Raw genomic sequence first — 17,231 nt, forward strand, 5'->3', positions numbered from 1 at the left:
AACGACAAGCATATATCACCTGCGTTGTTAGAGCTACCAGATCTGCAAGATACAAGCCATCCAGCCAGTCACAGCTCTGCTGACAAAATCACCTTTCCCACCACACAGCAAACAGGTGTGGCTCGCCAACTCAAGTTTCGGCATGCATAGGAAGGGGACTTTGGTATTCTGGAAGTCCCATTTGGACCTTTCGATGACGTTTGCCTCGCCGTAGTAAAGGCACCTACAGCATGATGGAGAGGGCCATTTCTCTCACATCTGATGACTTTGATGACCCATGACTTCTCCTACCTACCTACCTAGGTACTTGATAGTCACAATGTAACGAAATGCAGGATTCTTGAGAGAAGAGATGGACAGCTTGGTAAAGCCTATTCGAGAGAACCCGACTTGCTGCCGTTATTGGATCCTGGCGGAACAGCGAGACATCTAGACTCTTGGGCGGAATGCATGTTCGGACAACGCATCCATGTGCGAGGGAGCTCCGTGCGACTCCATATTGAAACTGACGAGGCCCTGTCGAGAGTGCGGTGATCCTACATGGACACACACCCCCCCTCCCTTGTCTTAGTTGTCACTTGCTTGCCTTGCCTTGGCTGAACTCGGAGACTTTGTGCTCGATGTACGGCGTACAGTTGTCTTTGTGGCCTTGAGCTGTTCATACTGAGTTTGTTCTCCAGCACTTGTCTGAGGAACAACCCGTACTACGAGGTAGCAAGTCAAGATTACCTGTCTTATGTCACATATCAAGCATAGGTTAGTAGTAAATCCTGCCTTCTCACCGCCAAAGGTTCACGCTCTACCTCTATGTAGCAGGATACCTCTACATGTAGGCAGCACACAGGTAGTACTATGATGCATAAGGTACCCAGACATGCAATCCTAGGCTGCTGCATCGAAGAACCGGTCCCCTATGCTAACCAAAACAGAAATCGATGAAGAAAAAAAGAAAGTAAAGAACGGTTGGGCATGCGAGTACGGATAGCATTTGCTCTCTGTAGTTGCAGCTCGGGCAAGTGGATGTGTGTCCCTTCGACAAGGGTACTGCTGCTTGCCTGTCTTCTTTCGTGCCCTGTTTGCTCTCCCCCGTCAAGTGCGGTGAGAGACAAGAGTCCAATGGATTGTGTGGCTGGAGGAGGAGATGCAGGACGCATGTATGTGCATGTCGGCCAGGGGAGGGGGTCATTGACACGTACGACGTTGTGAGGTGGATGTACTTGTTATACTTGCAGGTCTTTTGTGGGAGACAAGGGATTGTTCAGGTAAGGTAGAAATAGGTAGGTTTCTGGTGTTGGACAAGGGGCGGCAAGGGAACCGAGTTGGTCATGTAAGTTGAGTTTGCAGTGCATATACTATGTTGATGTAAGGACTGGGGAGGGAGTAAAGGGTGGGTATGGGGACACTGGAGCGAGTAGGTAGTATAAGCTGCTGTTTTGCTTGAGGAAAAATAATACAGTGAAAAGGTTGAAGGAATATAGATGTGGTAAAGTGGAGGTCAGAGTATCAATGGCACTTCCTTCTTCGTAACCCGAACTTCATGACTCTATCTCTTTCTTCTCTCTGAGAGAAGACACTCAACTCAAAAGAGACACAGAGAGAGGGGCGCGTCAGGTGAGGCCCCAGCAAAAGAGACAGCAAACAAGCCCAAAAAGGGCGGAAAGGCAATCAATTAATCGTACATTCGACCCTTGGGCTGGGCGAGTCTGCCGAGGGCCAACGCATACAAGTAGCATTGGGCACGTCTGCTTCGTCCGCTGAAGAGGCTGGCACGAGTCGAGTCGGCCGGCCCACGATGGGGGGCCAATGGCACAGCAAGAGCGCACGCCGAATGTGTGCGAGTACATGTGCAGCGATGCAGGATGATTCTGCGTTAGTCCTTGTGTGGACACTTGCTTGTATGCATCTTGAAGGCGGTCAAGGAGGTCCGGGATGGTTGAAGCTCCGGGTTGATGTCCACCTATCGGCGGCAGAGAGGCAGAGAGAAGAGAGAGAGAGGAAGGGCGTTAGTTGTCAAGGCATTGGGTGTCTATCAAGACCCTTGCTCCAGTCGGGCTGATGCTGAGCATGCCGGCTCGAGCCCAGTCTGCTTGGTTGGATGGGATGCAGCAGAGAAGTCTTCAACGTATGCGTGATCATGACCGTTCACGTACGCACAACTTGGCATCTCACCTCCTCCAAGCCCATCGAACAGCTGCAAGTCTCGTCTCGTCCGGTGTCCCCTTCGGACAACGCACAACGTGGCGGCTCCCCCTCCCCAAAACAGGGGGGGCTGGGCGCTAAAGACGATCCACCGGGCGACATGGAGAGGCCTTTGGGCTGTCCGTAAAGCGGATGCAGCAGCGGCATGGGAGTGAGGGAGACACGTTGGAGTGCTTGCATGGCGGTCTCCATCTGGGCGTACTACTATGCAGAATGTGCGACTCGAGCTGTAGCTATCTCAGTGGCTGTCTGGATGATATGGGACGTATAGCATGGTGTGATGTGATAGAAGGGGACTGCTAAGAATAGGCACTCATCTGCTGTACATCGGCATGCGGTCCAGAGCAGTTGACTGGAGCTCTTGAATGGGCAATTGCTGGCTGATATGAGTGCGTCTTGTCCATCTTGTGTTGAGGCGTGATGGGTTGAGTGTCTGTGTGTTTATCTGCGGTGAGCCCGATGCGGCCAAAAGTAAACAAACGGGTTTACATAACGCCTGGTACGGAGTACTCGTACTGCTACAGTTGCTGCTATAGTAGCACGGCACTAAAATAGCGGTTCGGACTTCGATAGTGCACTCGTGTGGTGGCAGCAATAAACGCAGTGTGAGTGGGAATGGGTGGGAGCTCCAGGAGGGCGAAATGCTTATTAGCTGTGAGCGGGACCGCATGCAAGCACTCAGCAGCAAGGTATCGTGTACGCCTCTCATGCGTTTGTTGGCCAGCGATCCCCGGTCCCTTTTGAGAGCTGGATTTTTTCTTTACTTTTTCTATTTATTCTCTTGTCTGATTTTTTTTTTGTTCGTACATTTTCTGCATAATAACTTTGTTGTACGACTATGTTGCTGAAGAAAATGGACCTTTACTGCATTTTGCAACCGGGGTCATCAGGCCCAACTGGTGTCCGGATGATGATGATGATGGCACAGAAGAATAAGCTACAGGAGCAATTACGGAAAAAGAACCAGAATAGAAGTGATGAAGAATCAGATCAAGACAAGCAAAGCGGAGAAAATAACACACACACACACGCACACACAAGAGTTGGGCAGCGCAGCTTGACCCCTGCACGTGCAACGCGTCTTGATAGTAGTGCTTCCCTATTTGGGACATGCCAGCATCAGCCGCGTGCCGTGATTTGCTTTACACTGACCATCGGCTGAGCTAGAGAGCAGATCAAGAGCAATTGCTAGGTAGACGAGACTAGGTAGGTAGGTAGGTAGGTAGGTAGGAGGTAGGTAGTAAACAAGGACCAGACGCGAGCCAGCATGTCCCAAAGCATCAATTGCTGCTGAGAATGAAAGCACATCTGAATCAAAAATTTGAATCCATTTCTACCTTGCTACCTACCTATGTAGTATTCCAGTACTAGGTAATGGGCAATCTGGAGCTAGAGGGGTGGCTTCAATTAGAATCCGGCCGTGGCTTTCGGGCTCGTACCGATACCAGCAGCCGGAATGCCACGCGCAGAATCGCAACCAGCACCCCCTGGGCCGCTCCACGGCGCCACAGAGGGTCGCAGGGCTCCAGCGCGTCCAGGGGGGAACCGCCTGCAGCGTCCACGGTTGCTGTGCGTGCTGTAACCTGCTGTACTATGCGCTGTCCACGGCAGGTAGCGGTACCTAAGAACTTAGCGCGCCGGGGCCCCCTTGTACTCTACCTGATCGCCCGCCCATGCAGCCTGGCAGCTCACGTACCTACTACAACCCAATTCCCACCGCCTCCTGCAACCTGCGCTGCACCTTCCTGCACGTCCACAACACACCTGCCTTACCACGTCTTTGCTCGCTACACGTCGATTCCGGGGCTCCTGGTCCTTGATTTTTTCCCTCTTCCTCCTCTTCACCTCGTCTGCGTTCTGGGCACCAATTGCGTGGCCTGCTTTTCCTTTTATTATTGAATTAGATCCCTTCGTTTTGCTCTCCAGCCTGCTCCTCAGCTCTCGCGCTTTCTTCGAGTAAACAAACAACAGAAGTGGGATGCCTCTAGACGCCGCTTAGACACGACCCGAGAACAACAACAACAAAAAACATCATCTCACGACATCCACCACAGCAACACTCTCTGCCGTCATGTCCAACAGTCCTCTCACGCCGCCTTCAGCCATGGCAGACCTCGACCATCACCACCAGCATCTGCGGCTTGTCAGCTCGCCGTCGCCCATCCGAACCACCGAGTACATGCCCGCCATGGCCCAGAGCGCGCTCCCCGCCGTCTTATCCCCCACCACAGACAAGCACCCCAAGGGCAAGAGAAAACGAACTGCGTATGTCCTTTTGTCCCATGCTTAGCAGCTGCTCAATGGATCTGAGAAACTTGGCATTTGCTCCTTTCTCGGTTTCAAACCCAATTGGTCCCTATGCATGTCAGATGGCTAACATGTTGTTGTCCCGTCTCAATAGCACCAAGGACAAGCTGATCCTCGAAGAAGCATACTCTATCAACCCCAAGCCCGATAAACAGGCGCGTCTCGAGATTGTGAACCGCGTCTCACTCAATGAGAAGGAAGTCCAGGTATGCCGCCTTCCTGCTCTGCCTTCAATTGGGTCATGTTGACCCCTGGCTGCCATGCCGGGATCCAAAGTGGTCAACGCGTCTCCAAATTAAAATCAATTAAACATTATGCACCCTTTATGCTTGGAGGCAAGACACAAGCTGACATGGCGCTTCGTCTGGCGAATTAGATCTGGTTCCAGAACCGAAGACAGAACGACAGGCGGAAATCCCGTCCGCTGTCGCCGCAGGAGCTGGCCGCTCTCCGCTTCAGCGGCATGCATAACATCGCGTCCGACCCAATCACCTCCCGCAGCATCGTCGTCGAGCTGGATCCCGCCTCGTTCCCCGCCTCCGACCCTTCTGTTGTCAGCCATGTTCCCACGTCGCCCTCTCACATGCCCAACAGCCCCCATCATGCACACCCTCACCACATTGCCGTAGAGGCCATTCATGCCACGCCTGCACCCCGGTACGGCTCCCAGCCCTACGCCGCTGGCAGCCTGCCGCATGCGACACCGCAGCGACAGATGTTCCCGTCGCAGGAGGATGGTCACCACCCTCACTCCGTGTCGGGCTCTGTCGGCTACCTGGCAAACCGATGGAATTTGGGCCATTGCTACGCCACGCCTCTGTCACGCGATAACTCTGTCAAGTAAGGCGACCCCCAGGTGTAATGAAGAGTCTAAGCCTCCATCAGTTTGCTGACCTGTTTCCATCTCAGATACGACCCCTTCATCCCTTCCTCTTGCTCGTCTAACACATCTGGGCAATACCGATCGCATGTGCGCCTTGCCCTCTCTCTTGAAGGCAAGGCTGAGCTGGTGCCCAACAACGAGTCTTCGCCAGTTCGGGAAACCCCATCAAGGCCTTCGTCTACTTTGCCGTCCCTCTCCCAGTATCGGCAACGGAGCCTTCACCGTAGCCATAGTGCTCTTCCTGCCGTTACTCTGCCTCCCATCTCCACCTTGACCAATTCACTTCCCCCACGCCTGGTGCAAGGCCGGTCCCGTGATGTTCACGCTTGGGAGCTGTGTGCCGATTCTGAAACTCGAGATGAGCTGACGGCGCAAGCCGAGCATGAGTCCAGTGGCTCTGCCATTGCTGCCATCAGCTTGCTTCGTTCCACCAGCGGCATCCTGCAACCTAGCAGTGTCAAGCGGAATGCGCCGCTGTCGAAGCTGTCGCGCCACCGCCAGTCCAAGAAGCCCAGGCTCGGCCGTACGGCCTCCAGCGTTGCCCGCTTGGAAACTTGCTGGGCCAACGACGAGAGGACGCGCGAGTCTTCTCACGCCAAGATGAACGTCTCCATGCTCGTCTCTCCCTCCGACTCGGACAAGGAGAACTGGAGCCCCAGAAACGGGGCAGCCTCTGCTGACCGACGTCGGCAGATGCCTCCCAGCAGCCCCAGCCGGTCGCAGGGTGCGCGGCGTATTGGTCGAGCGCTGCAGGGTCGAAAGAGCCCAGCGCTCCTGATGCGTGCCCACACTATGCCATCGGGGTCGAGTTCGTCCATGGAAACGGGAGTCTCGGATCTTGGGGATGTGGAGGCCAAGGCCGAATCTCCGCGCGACGATGAAGTAAGCCGCTTCATGTGCGGTGATGTCAGCCCAAGCAAGAAGGGCGACATGGACTGCGTTGCAGGCCTGCTGTCTCTGAGCCAGGGCGCTTGGAGATGATGCAAGGGGCAAAAGACATGATAGAACAAGTCAGGGAGACGAAGAAACACAAAGAAGAAGAAGGAGAGACAAAAGCAACACTGCACACGCTCATTTTGAACACTTCCCTTTGTCTCTTACGAAGACACGAATCTTGTTAATTCTTATTACGGGGAAGCGGGGACTATTCTTCCCTGTCCTTCCCCCCCTTTACGGCTTTTCGCTCTTCTCTTTTGTTTATAGAGGGTGGCATTTTGTATTAAACAGTTCAGTTGCTTATCTTGTCTTCTTCTTTGGGAAAGGATATGGTTGGTAGCCCATGTCTACTGCGGATAGAGGGCAGGTCTTGGATCTTTTGTTCTGATTTTCTCTCTTCTTCAAGTTCTATCTCGGCTTGTTTGGTATGGCTGGAGCTGGGACTGGAAAACGCTGGGCATTATGGTAGGCGCAAGGGTCGGCAAGATGATTACTGGTGGGCATAGAAAAAGAAATTGTTCCCATCTGTAGTGGCAATATATGATGCTCATCTTGGATTTTACACCTCGCATCATATAGGAGATGGGGACAGCTAATTGCTATCAATGGTATGCTTGACTTGTATTTCAAGCTTCCTCTAGCTGTCATTGCTAAGATCATGTCTAGGTATATATGGTCTGTCTAGTCTAAGGTTCAGACTGAATCTCAAGAGGACAATGGAGCAAAAAGAGAAAAACAAAAACCCAACCAGAGGGACGTCGTTATCCAGTGGAGTCCCAAGAGTATTACCAACGCCAGAGTACACCAAGAAGAAGGGGAATAAAGACTCCCGACATATTCCGTAATCTATATGTGCAGTGAAGGTGTATAAGAAGGACCAATGCCGTATACGTGTAGTGTGAGATAAAAAGAGTTGGCATGACACGCTCGTGAGGTAATTCGAACACCAAGACAAAACAATAAAAGGCGACTCGAAGACAAGATCAGGTGATTGACAACATCACATGCCCAGCATGCTCATCTGTCTCCTGACGGGGCTGGCGGCGGTGCTGCCCTCTTCGCTCGCATAATACGCGCTGTCGGTGTCAATGTCCCAGCTGTCGTCCTCTTCCTCTTCGCCAGTGGGCGAGATTCCGGAAGCGTCAAAAGGCTTCTGAGCAGCCGCGCGGACGTTCCACCGTAGAGTGCGACTGACGCTATCGAACCACTCTGTGTCGGTACGGGTGACGGTAGGGAAGGGATACTGCGAGGCAGTGATGGTAACGTGATCGCCCTGCTTGAGCTCCACACGTCCCTTGCCGTCGAACGCGCAGTAGGCGGTGGCGCGGGAGTTGCGTGGGACGGCCACACGAAGCGCCATGGTGTCGGAGAGAACCATGGGTCGGAACGAGAGAGTGTGAGGGCAGATGGGAGTCAGGAGAATGGCGGGGATATCCGGGTGGACGAGAGAGCCACCCGCTGAGAGTGAATAGGCTGTTGAGCCCGTAGGCGTAGAGAAGATGCACCCGTCGGCTTGCACAACCGTCAGGAGCTCGTCATCCCCATACAGCTCTAGGTTGGAGACATATGGCGAAGGGCCGCGGTCAATGACCAGCTCGTTGAGCACTTCGAACTGCTCTCCCTCGTCCGAATGGCCGTTGGGGCCCGCTCGCCATACCGTGCAGGTAAATCGCATGCGGAGGTTGATCTTCATACCGTCATCGCCCATCACGCGATTCAGATGCTGCTTGTAGTGCTCGAATTCGAAGGTCGTCATGAAGCCAAGGCTTCCCAAGCTGAAAGAGAGGACTGGGGGCACAATGCGCTGGAAGAGCCAAGAGGTGAAGAGGACAGTGCCGTCGCCTCCAAGGGTGAGCACAAGGTCAAACTTCTCGGGCTGGCTCCAGCACAGATCCGGGGTCCAGTATTTGAGCATGGTCTCGAATCGCTCATCCTGGGCAATGATTCCTGCGGCATTGAAGCGTTTTGAGTTGCGCAGCTTGGCATCTACGTAGACATTGACGCCGACTTCGGATCCATACCGCGGCGTCTGCAGAAGCCACGTTGCCAGCTCTCGGGTGAGGTAGACCAGCTGGTTGTCCCGGGCTTTGGTAACAATCATGACATTGCGAACTGCCCGCTTGACGGGGCGCCTCTGAAGCTGTTTAGAAAGCTCGCGAACACTTGTCGCGGTCTGGACCAAGCGCGAGTGCGACATGTGTTCGTCGTTCTTAATTTCGTCGAGGACTTTATCGAAATCGACGGCGTCGTCAAATCGTTGATGGTAGAAACATGGAGACAGTAGGTTGCTAATTGCGGTGTTTGGCGCAGATCTCTTCTTCGCTAAGTCTTGTAGCGCATCGACGAGCTGCTGAGGACTCGCGGCGGCGGAGGAGGCGCCGCCGTTACTAGTTTGAGGGAATAGCATATTGTTGAGCGAAAGAGCCTCGGGCTTCTTGGGACGCGAAACGGACGTGGTAGAAGCGAGCGCCTTAAGGAGCGTCTGGCGAGGGAGGAGTTCGTGGGAAGCAGCGCCCTGGTAGAGATCGCGTGGCTGCTGCTGCGTTTGCTGCTGGCTAGATTCCGTTTCAGTTGTTGTGAGGCTTGGCAAGATTGCGGTCCTGGGCGAGTCGACATTCGAGGGTTCTGCGGGGGAGATGATGACTGGCGCAATGGAAGAGCCCGTGGCACCAGAGCCACCTAGGGATGGAATAGCAGTGTATGGGATGTTGGAGTCGGCTTCATAGCGAGAGGCTTTGGAGACGTTGACGGAGAGATTATGAATGCCGGAGGATGATTTGGGACGGCGGTCGAGTGTGTCGGATTTAGCCAACAAAAGCGAAACAGGGCAGTCGTGCGACTCAAGTCCGCTGCTTCTTTCGGACGTAGGGTGGAGGTCGGTCCGAGGGGAAACCGCGCCGGCCATGATTACTGGAGCGAGCGGTGGCAGCGATTGCGAATGAGATTATTAACCCCGGGCGGGCCTCGCAGAGGGGGTTAGTGGAAGCAATAGCGGGCTTCCTTTACGTTGGAGGCGCCGGGATCAGGAGCGCGCAGCGTCTGGGGCAGGATTGCCGCTCTTGGTGCTTTGGGTACGACGCGGTCGAAGGATCTGGAACAGTGTCAGCTCCAAGTACCAGATTGCGACGTGCTGCGACGTGCGGCTATTGGTGTAGCATACCAGGAATCTGCGCACAGTCCGTCGCACGGTGACACCGCCGACGTCACAACTAGCTTCTTGGTGTTGCAGGGCGCAACAAAAAGGGAGATTGCAGATGCGGCGTTGCGATGATGCAGCACGACACGCCAAGCAGCCAGCGGAAGTGTCGGAGCGAACTTTGGGGTCCAATTGTGCAACCTTGCAGTTTCCCCTTGTGTGTGTGCTCGTCTGTGTGCTTTGAAATCGATGAAACTAGAATTGCCGGTATCAGTATATCAGTTGCCAACCAGGATTCTTCCGTGTTGATCGGATTGTTCCATGCTTGCGTCTGTACTGCGGGCGCCAATGAAGGAGGGGAGAGTCGTCTTACATTGAATAAGGACTGAAGATCTCGGGCGGAAAGGTACCGAGATGGCGAGGCTGCAACAGACCAGCTGTAGCGCAAAGCGATGGGATTGGCAGCAGAGAAGCGAAAGTTGAAGTGATGATGAATGAGTGAGGCTGGAGATAAAGCCTTGTGGGAGTTGAGGAGAGTTGAAGAGAGAAGAGGCGCAAAGTATCTTTGCCGCTAGAGAAGGCAGGAGGGATAGAGGCGACGCCTGGTCTTGCCGAACCTGAACTTGTGGAAGGTACAGTAGCCAGGTGCGTTGAAAAGAGGGAAGGAGATGTCGTTGAGTAAAACGGAAAGAACAAGGCAATGATGATTGTTGGATATGAGGTAAGGCAAAAGAAGAAATGATGCGATATGATGAGGAAAACGACACGCTGCGCAGGTACGTTATGAAAAACAATTACTGACTTGCAGGAACTTCCAGAGCTCTGCTTTCGGTATTATCACTGCAACACCAAGCAGTGCGTCGAACAAGCCTCCAAAAAGGGAATGGAAGAACAAAAGTACAACAAGAAAACCGCTTCAGCTACATGCAACCATCAGTCATTTATAGAAAACGGCACCCGCAAGAGCAAGACAGGGACTATAAGGAATCACATCAACAACAACTTCTCTGACCGCTAGAGCGAATCCCATCACTTTCCATCACCCAGTCAGTCGCCAGGGCCTTGTCTCTTTGGAACCCGTCTCCTCCGCAAACTGGGACCCTTGGCTGAAGAATTGATGCAGCCATCGTCGCAGAGGCCGCTCAGCATCGACAGCGAACCCCCCCGGAAACATTTGGCGTTGGCGATGAGCGAAACAATACGGGCCCTCGATGCGAACCTCCCCCCAGTTCCTTTCGGTTCCCGTCGTCTGTGATTTTGTGAACCCCCTTCAGGGGATGGTCCCTCTGCGGCGCGATCCGCCAAAACGAAACTAGCATTTGCTCCTTGTCGTTTGGGGGACGTGGGCATGGATTACAGGGCTTCATCTGAGACGCGAGTTTGCATTGCCTGCAGCGAGAGGTGTTATGCTGCTCGCTAAAGAACTTGGAGTAATAGTCAACGGCCATGGATGAATCCGAATCTGATACGGCCCCGTACGGTTACAGGTGCTCCTCCACAGTCAAGGTGCTGCGTATGTAGGTACGTTTAGCTGTTGATCCCATGGGATTCACTCTCAGGACGGATGAACCAAACCAACCCATCGAAACCAAACCAACCGAAATGCTACGCTGCGGAAGATTATTGTGATGCCTTTTGAAGTGAGAATAATATTCATCAAGGGGGGCAATATTGGAGACAAAGGTCATAGTATACTTCACTTCTGCTGAGCGTCTCCGTCCTGCCAGATTATACTCGCCGATTGATAGTGCGGCATCTTGGCAGTCTCACCAACCCTGTCCATCCACCTCAACGTGAATCCCGCCTTGGTGTTCCGAATCCAGGTACTACAGCTTCGAAGGCGCATGAAAGCTCCTCGTATTCTATTCTCTTACTGTGTCTTTCTTTTCTCCCACCTCTTTCTTCATCATCTTGTCCCCTATTTCCCTTCTGCACCGGTCGCTACGGGCCCTGCCGCTGGTGGCCAAAACGGCGTTTCACCATCTACACCAGGCCTCAGGGGCTGTTACAGATAGCACTCAGCTCCGGAGCACCTAATTTGGATGCCGAACAGTACTAACACGAGAGCCTGGCAAATTGGAAGGAAAGAAATATCCGCCCATGAATCTATCAGATTGATCGCTTCACTACCCAAATCCTCATGAGGTATTAACCCCGTAGAGTCTGCTGGTCTTGTATGCCACCTCCCCCTCTTGATATCGAGCGATGAAAGGAATTCAGCCTGTTCCGCACACCCTCTTCCTTTGACAAGCAGCGCGCCATGCCCAGGAATTGATAACGCAGCTCATCTAGCGAACTGCTTCTCGACCTCAGCTGACCTCTCTGGTAGGCATACCGTCGCGTAGCGATACACACTACTCGCGTGAAATGTTGCCCTCCATGTCGCTTCATCACAAATCCAATAGCGTCTTCATCCCCATGTTTTCCGCTTCTGTTCCCTCCAATGCCAGTCTTTATCGTGGACAGGAAATGATAGCGCCTCACTACTAAAAGGCGGATTCACACGAATCACCGGCAAATCGCCCGGTCTTTCAACTGGGGTGCTCCGCACCATCGCGCAAAGATGCCATAGCAAACCCGTACAGTCGTCTCTGCTGGCGCCTGCGATGTGTCTGATTGCAAGGAGAGGGGCCAATGGCAGGAGGGGAAAAAAGAAACAACGTCGTTCTTGGCGGCGGCAGATGCTTTCACCTCCAGTGGAGGCTCTCGGCTGCCTTAGCTTCCAGGACGGAGCGCATGAAATGTAGCACATTCTCGGACTCTGCCCCGTAGCCTCCCATTTCCGCGTCGTTTCCAGTCTCCTGGCCGCGACAGCACACGTTCTCGGCCGTCTGGAGAACCCTGTCCCACTCCTCTGCTGTGAAGGAGCCCTCGCTCTCGGCCAGGAGAAGGTCCCGGCCAGCCGTGAAGCCCAGCACGTGAACAGAGGTCGCTTGGTCGATTTCCGTCGGTGACGGGTCTACCTTGATTGTGCTACCCGCTGTGGCATTCGTAACAGCCAGGCAGGTTGCCGAGGCCACTGTGTTTAAAGGGATGGCGGCAGTAAGAAGACCGAGCATCGCGGCGTGCAGAAGCGATGGGATGATTCCGAGGTTCTGTGAGATGAGTTGTGAGTTGAGACGAGCCTAAGCAGCCGCAGTTCATGAGCGATGAGAAGTCACCTACCAGCCGGGGCTGCATCACCTTGCTGTTCACATAGGCGTTTTCGGGCGCTTCCATGACCTGGAGCGTGACCTGCACCACGCATCTGGGAAAATTCCTGATGGCGATGAGATGTCGCAGAGCAGGCTGCAGAATGGCCTCCAGCTGCCGCTCAGCAGTTCCTAGTAAGAACCAACAACTCGTCAGAACCACAATCTTGCAACAAAGCCCCTCCCCCTCCCCCAACTCTTGAGCCGTCTCCAGTCCTCGTGATGACTTCTCAGATCGTCTACTCACCTCCAACGCCCGCCGCCGGCCTCACATTCACATCCACCAGCGCTTCAAAGGGATTCTCATCCCGGCGCTGAGCCTCTACTGGTCCATTGACGGCGGCTGTGATTGTGTAGCCGCCAAAGGAGAAGTTTGCGGAGCCGTCGGCCTTGGGCAGATGTGACAGCTCAGCCGCAGGAGGAGCCATTGTCTTGAGATAAGAACGAGAAAAAAAATAAAGGTGAAGAAGTGACGAGGCTGCAAGGCTGGTTGGTCTTGTTTTGTCTTTGATAATCAGATGCTAATGCGCAAGAGTTGAAATTTTGCCCTCCAGGTGATGAAGAGGCGCCACGGTGGTGCTAGTCTCGATCGGCAGAGGTAGACCGTGTCGCGCGGGTACTTGCGGCGTCGCTGTGATGGCACGGTGATCAGAGGTTCACTGGCAACGGCGGGTACTTGGCGGGGATCGGCCTTCAACTGCCTGGCAGATGCGTGGGGCAGCCTCTGGAAGCTGCTGGCCATTCAGGTACCGCTTGGTTTGTCATAGCAGCAGCACACTGAGCTCACACCACCTCACTGGACTTGACTTGCTTGACTTCATCTCATCATACCTTACCTTTACCTTGCGTTATTCGCCATCACTCATCACGCTTAACAACGTCCCCGTCTTTCCAACGAATCTCCGTCGTCAAATAAGCGCCATGGCCTCCGAATCACCAGCCCAGTCATCGTCATCACAGGCCGCCGGCATCCCCAACCTCAAGGACAGAATCCCCAAGCTCGAGCCTCGCAAGAAGAGACCGGCCCCTTCCAACCCAACGCCAGTTCCCCAGACTCCCGCCCTGCCGTCGCCGCCAGACCTGGCGGACTGGACCTTCAAGGTCCCCAGCAGACGCATCCTGTCAAAGGCGGATCACGACCTCTTTCTGGCCTCGCCAACGTACAATCTCATCCTCGCATGGGTGTTTGGCTTATCCGAGTCCGTGATTGACACGCCCAGATCGGCCATCAAGGACGACTCCCTGAGCGAACCCGTCAAGGAAATCTTGGCCATTCTCGAAGAAGCAGAAACATGCGTATCCCAATCCCCACCGACCGAGCAAGGCGGCTCCCGCTTCGGCAACAAGGCCTTCAGGGGCTTCCTAGATCTCGTCAAGGAAAAGATCCCAGCATGGCATGAACGCCTCGGCCTCCACAACCCCGACGCCATCGCCGAAGCCTCCACCTACCTCGCCCAGTCCTTCGGCAACCGGAACCGCATCGACTACGGCTCCGGCCACGAGCTCAACTTTATGATGTGGCTCCTCTGCCTCTACCAGCTCGGCATCCTCCAGCGCGCCGACTTCCAGGCCCTCGTCCTGCGCGTCTTCGCCCGCTACCTCACCCTCATGCGCGTCGTCCAGATGGCCTACTACCTCGAGCCCGCCGGCTCCCACGGCGTCTGGGGCCTCGACGACTACCAGTTCCTGCCCTTCCTCTTCGGCGCCTCCCAGCTCCTGCACCACCCCTTCATCACCCCTCGCGCCATCCACCAGGACCTCACCGTCGAGGAGTTTGGCGACGACTTCCTCTACCTCGGCCAGGTCAAGTTCGTCAACAGCACAAAGACGGTCAAGGGCCTGCGCTGGCACAGCCCCATGCTCGACGACATCTCCTCCTCCAAGTCGTGGTCCAAGATTGACGGCGGCATGCGCCGCATGTTCGTCGCAGAGGTCCTGGGGAAGCTGCCCGTCATGCAGCACTTTCTCTTCGGCTCCCTCATCCCCGCTGCCGAGGGCATGAGCGAGGAGGATCCGTCCGCTGCCGGCGAGGACAGTGGGGAGGATCACTCCAATCACAGCCATACGGGCAACGCTCACGATGGTACCGGCTGGGGCGACTGCTGCGGTATCAAGGTGCCCAGTAGTCTTGCTGCTGCTCAAGAGATGAGGAAGGGCCATACAGAATCGTTGCGTAGAATCCCTTTTGACTAAGGATGACCAAGAGACGAAAATGTGTGTGTGCGGGAAAGACCAAAAAGAGTCATAGGATGTTATAAGACAGAAATGAGAGAAATGCTTATTGTGATGTTTCTAATGATTAGCAATATTGAAGGTGCTGCTTTGACGACCTTTGTATATGACTTGCACATCAAGGACCCCTTGAGTTGTAGTCGACACAAGAGCGCTTCCTGTTAACCTAGGTAGGTATACCATAGCTTTTTCATTTGAGAATACATATCGAACTACCTTTCGATCAAGAAGCCGTCGCCCTTGTGGGCCAAAGCGTGCCCTATATGAGAAATACATGCCTTTCAAGTCCTCTTGTTGCCGCAGCGTCTGCCGAGACGACCAAATGCTCACAAAGAAATCACATCCCTTTCCATATTTTTCCTCTCATGACACGCATGCAGGAATAAACGCCACCGACCATGCCTGGACGAATTTCCACCCCTGATTATAGTAGGAAGAGCTGAAGCTCTCCAGGATGAAGTTCCAACGCCAAACGCAGCAAGCAGATCGCTCTCGTGTGATGAGTGATCACAAAAACAACCACTCCTGTTGGTATCTTCAAAACGACAAGACAACCAGGGGAAATGTGACCGACAAAGGAGACTCGTTCGTAACACATCATGTATGGTGACAAAAGAAAAGAAAAGAAGAAAGCAAGAACAAGTGGAAAACAAACAGGCATAAACGTCCACCAAAATTGCGTAAAGTTTCCCAGACGAATCAGTGCCATTGGTCCAGTTTAAGCAGATAGCCACGCAGTCTGCTGCATGGGCATGGGGCCAGTGTCGTCGCATACTTGATGATGAGAAGCTGTCCGGCATTGGCGGTTGCGGGCGTGTATATCGATCAACATCTCCACCAAGGTCTCGGCATCCTCGTGAAGTGTGTTGAGCTCACTTCCGGTAAAGCTGTGTCCAAGTTTGCACGGCCCAATCCTGGGTTTTCTATACGCGGCAAACACGATACCCCGATCGATCATGTCCGATAACCGGACTCCTGAAACCGGACTCTCTTTGCCGCTCGAGCTACCTGGAGAATAATTTCCTGGGTAGAAGGAGCACGCATAGCCACGAGCAAGCTCGTGCGGTTCAGCCTCTTGGTTACGGTACTCAACCCAGCCCTTCGATCGTAAGATGGTGGTGTGAACAACGGAAGATATCTGAAGTGGTGAAGGGACTTGATGAAGGCCATGCGCCGCCAACAGTCGACCAACCAGAGGCCTTTCGCAGGAGTTCGTGGACCCAAGGTCGAACATTTGGCCACATGGCCCGCCTGGCCAAAGATTCACAACGTAGATGAGGTCAAAGTCATGCCTCTTTGCAATCCTGGCTGCCTCAAAGGCAGCGGCGGTGGCAGGGCGGCTTGCGGGCGGGGGCGTCAGCGTCAACAGAGACGAGGGGGCGGCCGGCGTGGGTGAAGGGGCAGAAGTATCCATGGAGGTTGGAGAGGACTGCCGCGATTCGTCGTCAAACTCAGCTGAGGGATCCTCAGGCGTCAACTCAGCAATATCGTCGTCGCTGAGATTCAAGAACTCGTTGAAATCAGGCTCTCGCAAAGTAGAGCTGTTGGAGGAAGCCTCAGAGGGAGACGAGTCGTTGTACGAGTCGTTGAACGAGGCGTGGTCGAAAGACTGAAGTAACTGATCTTCAATCTCATCAAAGAGAGTCTTGTCGATGGCAATGTCGAATATCTTGGAATCGGCAAGGAGATTGCGCACGGGTACAATCTCAGGAGAGTCCTCTGGAGTTGGCGGAGCGTTGTACGTAAGGGTTGGGCTTTTGAGACTCTCAAGAGAGCGACGGCAGGACCCGTTATCTACCGACCGAGGCGATGGAGGAGTATGTAGACGAGGCAAGTCCGGCAGGCGAGGGGGGGTTTGAGAACGAGGACTCGGCATGTCAAACTGCTCCGTGCCTGCAGGACTGAAAGCCACCGATCCTGTGACGGCCTTCTCCTCGGGGCTAGGTGGGCTGAAGCGATACTCGCGGAGCTTGGCGACTAATGAGTCTGGTTGTGAATGGGGATCGGAAAGAGATGGAGACCGAATAGGCGATCGACCAAAGCCAGGACTGGACGCGTTCGAGCTCAGTGAGCCCAGGCGAGAGGGGATGGCATCTGGAACAGAGGGAGATCGACCTGTGGCTAGTCGCGAGCGCACCTCCTCCCGAGCTGTCATACGAGTTGCTGTCGGGCGGATGAAAGAAGGAGAGGGAAATTGCGGCTCTGTTGGAGGACTGGTAGACGTGACAACCCTGAGGGACGCCAGGGAAGCTTTGCGTTTGGAGCTGAAGAGCCTCTCGAGGCGGTCGAATCCGGTCGCCATCGTTGTCAGAAAAGAAGAAGAATGGAGAAGGCGAGGGAGACAATT

The 17,231-nt window shown here is 54.2% G+C and overlaps 5 protein-coding genes across 5 annotated transcripts; 2 read left to right on the forward strand and 3 right to left on the reverse strand.

Annotated features, from left to right (window-relative positions):
• Positions 1-4,387: 4,387 nt before the first annotated feature.
• On the forward strand, positions 4,388-6,370 carry TRIREDRAFT_57059 (homeobox domain-containing protein; the record flags this gene model as incomplete). The annotated part of the gene is made up of 4 exons (XM_006962723.1): positions 4,388-4,464; positions 4,601-4,712; positions 4,883-5,346; positions 5,416-6,370. 4 exons carry the CDS (start codon positions 4,388-4,390, stop codon positions 6,368-6,370), a joined length of 1,608 nt encoding a protein of 535 aa, XP_006962785.1.
• Positions 6,371-7,050: 680 nt separating this feature from the next.
• Positions 7,051-9,024, reverse strand: TRIREDRAFT_75551 (uncharacterized protein). The gene has a single exon (XM_006962947.1). The coding sequence runs from the start codon at positions 8,730-8,732 to the stop codon at positions 7,326-7,328; it is 1,407 nt and encodes a 468-aa protein (XP_006963009.1). The 5' UTR covers positions 8,733-9,024; the 3' UTR covers positions 7,051-7,325.
• A 3,124-nt stretch (positions 9,025-12,148) lies between these two features.
• TRIREDRAFT_104547 (uncharacterized protein) lies at positions 12,149-13,080 on the reverse strand (the record flags this gene model as incomplete). Its single annotated transcript, XM_006962948.1, has 3 exons — positions 12,149-12,556; positions 12,627-12,784; positions 12,900-13,080. The coding sequence occupies 3 exons, from the start codon at positions 13,078-13,080 to the stop codon at positions 12,149-12,151; spliced, it is 747 nt and encodes a 248-aa protein (XP_006963010.1).
• A 493-nt stretch (positions 13,081-13,573) lies between these two features.
• TRIREDRAFT_120498 (uncharacterized protein) lies at positions 13,574-14,950 on the forward strand (the record flags this gene model as incomplete). Its single annotated transcript, XM_006962724.1, has 1 exon — positions 13,574-14,950. One exon carries the CDS (start codon positions 13,574-13,576, stop codon positions 14,843-14,845), a length of 1,272 nt encoding a protein of 423 aa, XP_006962786.1. The 3' UTR covers positions 14,846-14,950.
• A 652-nt stretch (positions 14,951-15,602) lies between these two features.
• On the reverse strand, positions 15,603-17,186 carry TRIREDRAFT_104549 (uncharacterized protein; the record flags this gene model as incomplete). Its single annotated transcript, XM_006962949.1, has 1 exon — positions 15,603-17,186. The coding sequence occupies one exon, from the start codon at positions 17,184-17,186 to the stop codon at positions 15,603-15,605; it is 1,584 nt and encodes a 527-aa protein (XP_006963011.1).
• Positions 17,187-17,231: the final 45 nt, after the last annotated feature.

The sequence above is a fragment of the Trichoderma reesei genome (genome assembly GCF_000167675.1).
Source record: "Trichoderma reesei QM6a unplaced genomic scaffold TRIREscaffold_3, whole genome shotgun sequence".
Lineage (NCBI taxonomy): Eukaryota > Fungi > Ascomycota > Sordariomycetes > Hypocreales > Hypocreaceae > Trichoderma > Trichoderma reesei.